General features: G+C 66.1%; 1 protein-coding gene across 1 annotated transcript in view; it reads right to left on the minus strand.

The window, feature by feature from the left end:
* Positions 1-7,285, minus strand: part of TMPRSS13 (transmembrane serine protease 13) — a 57,260-nt gene that overhangs the window by 11,956 nt on the left and 38,019 nt on the right. Inside the window, exons 3-4 of the mRNA XM_029915702.1 lie at positions 1,134-1,338; positions 53-163 (exon numbers count right to left, since the gene is read on the minus strand). Of these exons, the coding sequence (XP_029771562.1) occupies positions 53-163; positions 1,134-1,338 (316 nt within the window). The remainder of the gene's footprint in view (positions 1-52; positions 164-1,133; positions 1,339-7,285) is intronic.

A 7,285-nucleotide genomic window follows, 5' to 3' on the forward strand; every position in this document is an offset into this window, starting at 1 on the left:
GGGACCCCACCCGGACCTGCCGTGACCAGAGCCCACCCCCCCAGTGACTCACAGAGGATGATGAGCGACACCACGAGGCCGATGAGGAGGAGGACACATCCGATGAGAGGCAGCTGCTTCCCGCCCTCCTGCCAGGTGAACTTGGGCAAGCTGACACCTGGAGCTGGGGCAGGGGAGGGTGAGGCTGCGGGGGAGGTCCGGCGCAGCGCAGGGGGAGAAGGGAGCAGGCTGGCGGCTCCCCGCTAGGACCCCCGTTCCCCAGAACGCGGCAGCACCTCCCGGACGCCTGCGGCTCCCTCTCGCTGAGCGCCAGCGCCGGGCCAGCCGGGCACCCCGAGCGTTCCTGCGGAATTCTCACGGCCACCGCGTGCGCTGGGCGCTGCCACGGCCGTTCCATATGCGGGGACGCGGAGGTTCACAAAAAGGTCAAGACCTTGCTCAAGGTTCCCTGGCTAGTGAACGGCAGCACAGGGGTTCAGATGAAGAGTGTCTGACCCCAGGGGCCGCTGCCCTGGAGCCCCCCACCAGCCCCTGAGAAGGGAAGACTGTGAGACAGGTGCGTCTCCAGGCAGCCTGCACTGTGGTGGCGGGGACAGTCCGGCGTGGGAGGAGGGCCACGTGGGGGGGAGGGGGCAGAGCCGCCCCAGGCCCCTCTGGCGGCCGTGACTTCCAGCCAGCACCCAAACCACAGAAGCCAGTTTGGAGAGTTGGGGGTTGAGTGTGCCCGCCTGGTCAGATCTCTCCCTTTCCTCCTCAACCACCGAGGGACCCGTGAGCAGGACCCCGCTCCACGGCAGACCCGGGGCTCCCAGCAGACCCCGGGGCAGCCTAAGGAAAGAACTGGGGCCCTTGCCCTCCAAACCTGCCCTCTGCCCCACGCTGCCCAGCCCCCAAGGTCACAGCTGCTTCTCTGGACCCGGTTCTTCTCCCCTACCCCACTGGCCCCAACCGTCCGTGGTCTCGGCCTTGCCTGTAATGGCTCCTTCCTGCCTCCACCTCCCCCGGTGCCCCACTGCCCACCCCTGCCAGCCCGCACATCACTGCCCAGCGGGTAGAGGAGAGTGCGCGCACTGAGATCGCCCCCCCACCGACTCCTTCCCTGGGCTCTGGCCGTCCCCGCGCCGTCCCCTTACCTGGGCTCTCCCTGGTGGCCCTGGGGGCTGGCGCTGGCCTGGCAGGAGATGCCCGGGTGGGCACGGCCCCCACCGGGGTTGCTCTGACAAGGTACACTCTGGTCGGAGAGGAGGTGGTGGAGGCTGACCTGGCAGATGATGACCTGCCGGACGCGGACCTGGAGGGGGAGGCCCGGGCTGGAGGCGTCCGTGCTGGGGAAGCATTCTGAAAACAGAGTGAAGGGCATCCCTCAGGCTGGCCCCCTGAGGACCCACCTGCCAGCTGTCAGCCCTACTGAGCCGGGAGACAAACGCCCCAGGGCAGAGGCCCCCCCCTGCACCGTCGCCTGGCAGGGAAGCATCTGAGAAGACCATGTCTCAGGATGAAGTGCAAGTTCACAAAGCCCGCTCCCTGACCCCCCGTCCCCATCACAGGGGCCTGCGGGGTGGGCAGAGGGCACTGGGCCGTGGGGGGGCCCCTGCTTTGGCTACATGAGTCCAGAGACCTCTCACTTGGAGAGTCCCGGTGGGGGAAGTGATCACGTTTGGGTCCCTCTTCGCTTGCATGGGCGCACACCCACCCCTTTCCCTTGGCGCTCCACACTTAGAAAACCGCATTCTTATAGGAGCTGCCACCGGAAAGTGTGGAAGGCACCTGCTTAAGGAAAAGCCCTGGCCTGCCTTGCGCCCCACGGTCCTCAGCGACCCAGAACCCGTCACGCAGGCCCCCGCGCCCCCGCACCCACCGCCCACGGTGCCGACGCACCACTGCACCAGGGAGACGGGAGGGGCGGAATGAGGAGAAGGAGTAGGCTGGGGGAGGGGCGCACCCCCCTCGCAGGAGACCTGGGGCTCTGCGGCGGGGGAGTGATCGTCCGGAGGGCAGAGGACCCGCGTGCTCTGGGGGCCTCGGGGGTATTTACTCACTTCATCCTCAGAACAGCCCTGTCACCCCCCCCCCTTTTGCACAGGAAAACAGAAGCAGGGAGACGACAAGGTGATCCAGCTGCGGTCGCTGGAGAGTGGCAGGGCCGGAGCGTGAGTCCAGAAAGTAGGGCTCGGAGGCCAGCCCAGCCCCAGGGCTCTGCCGCCGCTCTGAGGAGGGACGGACAGACCAGGGGGACAGCGCAGCGGCTGGCCTCAGGAGGCCGTCCGTGACTGTGGGGCCTGGAAGCCGAGCCTCTGGGTGCTCTAAATGAGAGGGAGCTGGTGGGCAGTCCTGCAGGGCCCCGTCCCTGGCACCTCCCTCTGGCCCCTCCTACCATCTCTACCTCTTAAGCCCCCTCTGGACGCCCCCAGAGGCAGCAGGGGGAGCTGGGAATCGGTCTGGCCCAGGGCTGCACCTGCCCCTCGTCCTAAGTTCTGCTGAGCGGGCTACTCAGGACGGGGGCGGGGGGGGGGAGCGGCAGGGACAGCTAGGCCAGCGCACCCCGTGTGCTGGGGGCAGTCGGCAGGGCTGCGTGCAGGAGGCAGGCTCGGGACGCCGGCACCTGTTCGCCTCCCTCACCTGCCACCGCGTCTAACGCCCGACCTCAGTAAGCAGCCCAGTTAAGGAAAAGTCCTCGTTAGAACAACGCCCAAGGCAACACCATCATCCCTACTGTGTGTGTGTATGGGGGTGGTTGTTCTTGTTTCGTTTTGTTTTGTTTAAACTCCCTTTTCTAAGAGTCCGAGGTCATTGGCGGAGTCTCGGGCCCCTCACCACACCTGGCTTCCCAGCCGCAGGGACCGGAGCCCTTTGCCCAGGGACTTGCCGGGGTTAATTAGCGGCTGTAACACCCGTGGGCCCGGTGCCCCCAGCCGCAGGGACACACCTGACTGTGTTTAGGGACCCACAGCTGAGCCAGAGCTCGGATTCAGAGACTGGACTTTTCCACACAGTGAAGACAGGTGAGCCCCGGACGCTTCGAGGGGGACAGGACTCGGGGGCGTGGGGGCGGGAGGGGCGGGGACACGCGTCAGCCGAGTGGCCGTGGAGGCCGGCAGGGCCCCGACTCCCCACCAGCCGTGCGGCTCAGACACCCAACCTTCCTCTGTCTGAATCTGCAGAGCAGGACCAGTGGTGCCGAGGACTCAGAGACAGAACGGGGACCGTCTCGTCGTGCCTGGCACACGGCGGCTGGGCGGGAAGGAGCATTTCTCTCTGCCTTTGCGTCGCCGCATGGCCCGGCTTGAGGAGCATGACCGGAGGGCCGGCAGGTGCGGGAGCTCAACTCAGGGAGACAAAGGCCGGGCTGAGGCCCGTCTGAGACCTGGGATGTTTGGAGCCTTGTGCTCCCAGCAGCGGTGGCCCTTGCCCTTGCCCCTGCCGGGACCTGGGCCCTGGGCCGCCCACCTACCGCCCCGGCTTCCCTCCCCGGTCTACCACATGATAAGCCTTCCCCACCCTGGGGGGCCAGTCCCCTCACGTGATACAATAAACTAATAGTTCACGGTGGACAGCACTTTACAGTTTATAGGAAACTTCCGTGTCTGTGGTCTCACATGCTCCTCACTCCGACCCCCAGAGCTGGGTGTTTCTAGAAGCCCATTGGACGGATGTGGAAACCAAGGCTCAGAGCTCAGACAGCCTGGATCACCCAGCAGGGATTCCGCCCCAGGCCCGTGTGTCTGAGACCCCCTGCCTTCGCGGGTCAGTCCTCCCCCTGCACCCGGATCCGGGGCGCTTGCTCTGCACTTGTGACGTGACCTGCAGACTGGGGCCTGGGCCCCTGCCGGGCTGGGGGTGCCGTGGGGAGCCCGGCCGTGGGGCCTGGTGGTTCCCCAGCGATCTCGGCCTTGTGGAACTTTCTGGTGGGCATCACGGGTGGGCGCTGTGCTGCCAGGACCTGGTGAGCCTGGGGACAGGAGAGGCGGGATGCCCGTCACCGGGCACCTCCACGCCAGCAGGTGACTCTGGGCCAGTGACTTCACCTCTTTGTACCTCAGACTCCGTAGCTGTGAGAGGAGCCCGTCACCCTGCCTCACGGCGTTGTTGCGATGGGCGCCATCAACTGTGACAGTGGGTGTCTGTCTGTCTGTTGAAGACAGTGGACTTGACACAGAAAACCTGTGTTCCAATACGGCCGCACCCACTCCTGAGCGGCTGCCCTCAGCCCGTCCCCGCACACGTAAGACGGGCCGGCCTGGCCAGATCACCGCGGGACGCACACGAAGGAGCCGGCTCCAGACTGTGTCACAGCCGCCAATGATGGCCACCCGCTAGGGGCTGACCTCACCCGCCTCCACCTCTTCAAGGCTCTTCACGGCTGGCAGTGTCGGCCCCACTTAACAGACTGACACTGAGGTCCAGGGCGGTTAAGAACACATCTCAGGCGAGGGCAGGGCTGGGAGAGCCCGGACCCACAGAACCACGAGCGTCCCTGGAAGTCCCCCCCTTCCTGAGGCTCACGGTGTGCACACAGCTTCCACCTCCTCCACGTGGTTCCCGCGGGGCCTTGCCAGCCGCGTGGGCAGGAGCCATGATCCCCAGTTACTGCGTGGCGAAGCCGGGCGCAGGGCACTAGAGGGCATGCCTAAAGCCGCTGAACTGACTGGTGGGCTTGCAGGGACTTAGGCTGATCTGATTCTCATTCAAGAGTTCAGGTGTCCCCTCCTGAGCAGGACCCTGTGGCCCTGGTCCTGGTCCTGCCTCGCCAGGGCAAGAACAAAGGGGCCAGAGCTGGGGGAGGCCCGAGGGGGAGGGTGGGACGGCTAGGGAGGGAATTAGACCAGAGAGGTAGCTGGGGGCGGGGGAAGGGGGGCACAGCGGGAAGCCTGGAGCAGCAAGTCGGGCAGGAGGGGGTCTCCCGAGCCTTGCTCAACCCTCTCCCCCGTGCCCCGCCCTCACGGCAGGCCTCAGTGTGCCCACCCGCAGCCTTGGTGCACTGGAAGCAGCAAGAAGAGGCCCCGAGGAGGCAAGTGAGGGTCTAGGCAGGAGACCCCCATGGGTCCCTCTCCTCGGAGTCCAGAGAGTCTGGGGCACGTAAAATGGGACTAAAATTGGGCTTGGTACCCAAGGGGGTGAGGGGTCCCCAGCCAGCCTCTGAAGCTGCTCAGCCTGAGCCTCAGGCCAGCACGGAGTCTGCCCAGGGCCGGGGAGCAGGCGTTGGGGTGGGGGGTGGCAGACAGGGCAACATGCAGGGAAGAGCAGGCGTCGGGGTTGCTGGGAGGCATGTAGGGCTTCAGGTCCACAGACCAGGGCAGGCAGAGCGGCCTGAGCCCAAGCCCCACCGGAGAGCGGCCATGCGGGGCCGTGAACTAGGCAGCCCCGCGGCCAGCGGCAAGCAGCCTCCACGGTGAGGCTGCCCTGCCCCAGCCCCCAGACTCCGAACCTCGACCCAAACCATCCCAGGATGCTGGGGAGAGTTCCCCGGGGACCCTTGGACTAGAAGCTTCCCCCCCATCCTTCTTTACCCATTTCCCAGCCTGCCCCCCGCCGGAAGTTCTCCCTACTGTCTAACCTACGATAGCAGCAACTTGTTTCCTTTCCTCAATTCTTGGAGAGCAACTGCTGACCCCTGGTCCCTCTAGGTGGCCTGGCCTCACCCGAAGAGCAGGTGCCTTGAGTAGGTGGGGGACCAGGAGAGACGAGTCTGGCCCAAAGTGCCAAGACCCAAGGGGCTGAGCCGGCACCAGAACTGGCTCATCCCTGGCCTTTGCCCGTGAGCTGGAGACCCAGAACAGAGCGCAGATGGCCAACGCCAGGCTCTCCCACAGCCCACCTGCAGCCGGGAGACTGTTCAGCCTGCACGCGGCCAGACGGACAGGGCAGGCCCAGAGCCTGGCTGACTGGGGACCACCTCCCTGGCCCAGCACTGCCCATTGCGCTTTCCTGGCCCTGCCTCTCCCCCCCACCGCCCCGAGGGTGCTCTCTGAGATGAACCCCTGGGGTGCGCAAGGGTGAGCCCTGGTATCACAGACACCCCAGACAGCCCCTGCAGGCCCCAGGGGTCCCGACTCACAACAGACCCCCGGGGGGTGCTGGGGCAGGAGGTGGCCTGGCTGGGAGGCAGGGGGAGCAGGGGGCCTCGGGAAGGCAGCGAGCGACGGGCCAGGCAGGCGAGGGCTGAGAAGGGCAGTCCCTGGCTCTGGGGTTCTGGCCAAGCACTTTCCTGAACAGGAGTCCAGAAGAATGATCATTCCCATTTTACAGTCAGGGAAGTTGAGGTCTAAAACATTCAGTGCTCTCCCCGAAGTCGCTTGGGTACATCTTACAGCAGAAGAGGGACGGAAACCCGGGGCTCCTTGTACCTAGTCCAGATGGCCTGGCTTTGCGTCTGCCCCCACGGAGGGCGCCCCGGGCGTGGCCCAGAGATGGCCCTCCGGCCCCAGGAGCCCCCCGGAGCCAGGTCAGGAGCCGCCCGCCGCTCGGAGCCCAGGGCAGGCAGCAAGAGAGCCTGGGACAGGGGTCTCGAGGGCCCTGAAGAGCGTGCCCCCGGGCGGCAGCAATGATAATGCGACTTGGTGACCCGAGGGCGGGGCCGCAGGGCCGGGTCCAGTCCAACCCAAGCTGGCGGGCCGCCCTCCTCTGCCCCCGGCCGGCCCTTCCTGCAGCCTGCGTCACACCCCTGATCAGGTGACGAAGGCCGGGAAGGACAATGTGATTTGTCTAAGGTCACACAGCCAGGCGGGGCGGTGCCGGACCCGCACGCCAACCTTCCAGGTCCTGTTCCTCAGCTCCCGCACAGCCCCTTCCAGGCCCCAGTGGGGAGGGGCTCCTTGCCAGACTGAGGCCCCTGGGGCAGCTTCTCTCTCCCAGTGAGGATCAAGGATGTTCAGAGTGGGGGGCATAGGCAAGCTCCAGCCCAGGCCAGGCAGGCAGAGACGCCCCCAGTCCCCATGGGAGGCACTAGACGGTACCCAGAGAAACCAGGAGCTCCCTTTGGCAGACCCTAAAAGCCCCGCTTGCCCCTTGGGAGGCTGGGGAGCCCCTGGGCCACGGCCCAGGAGGCCTGAGCCCATCTCGCTGTGGACTGAACTGGACTGGACTGGACTGGGATGGAGTGGGTCACGCTTCTGCCCCATCCTTACTGCTCAACCCAAGCTTCCCTGTACCTCCAGGCGCCCAGGCTGCCCCTACTGCCCCCTTTCCCCGAACCCAGAGAAATCCCACAAATACAGGCCCCTTCAGAGTGCGCAGGCAGACTTCCCAGCACCTCCTTCCAAACCGGGGACCCCTGGACTCACACTGG

Source organism: Suricata suricatta, chromosome 11 (assembly GCF_006229205.1).
Source record: "Suricata suricatta isolate VVHF042 chromosome 11, meerkat_22Aug2017_6uvM2_HiC, whole genome shotgun sequence".
In the NCBI taxonomy this organism is placed as follows: Eukaryota; Metazoa; Chordata; class Mammalia; order Carnivora; family Herpestidae; genus Suricata; species Suricata suricatta.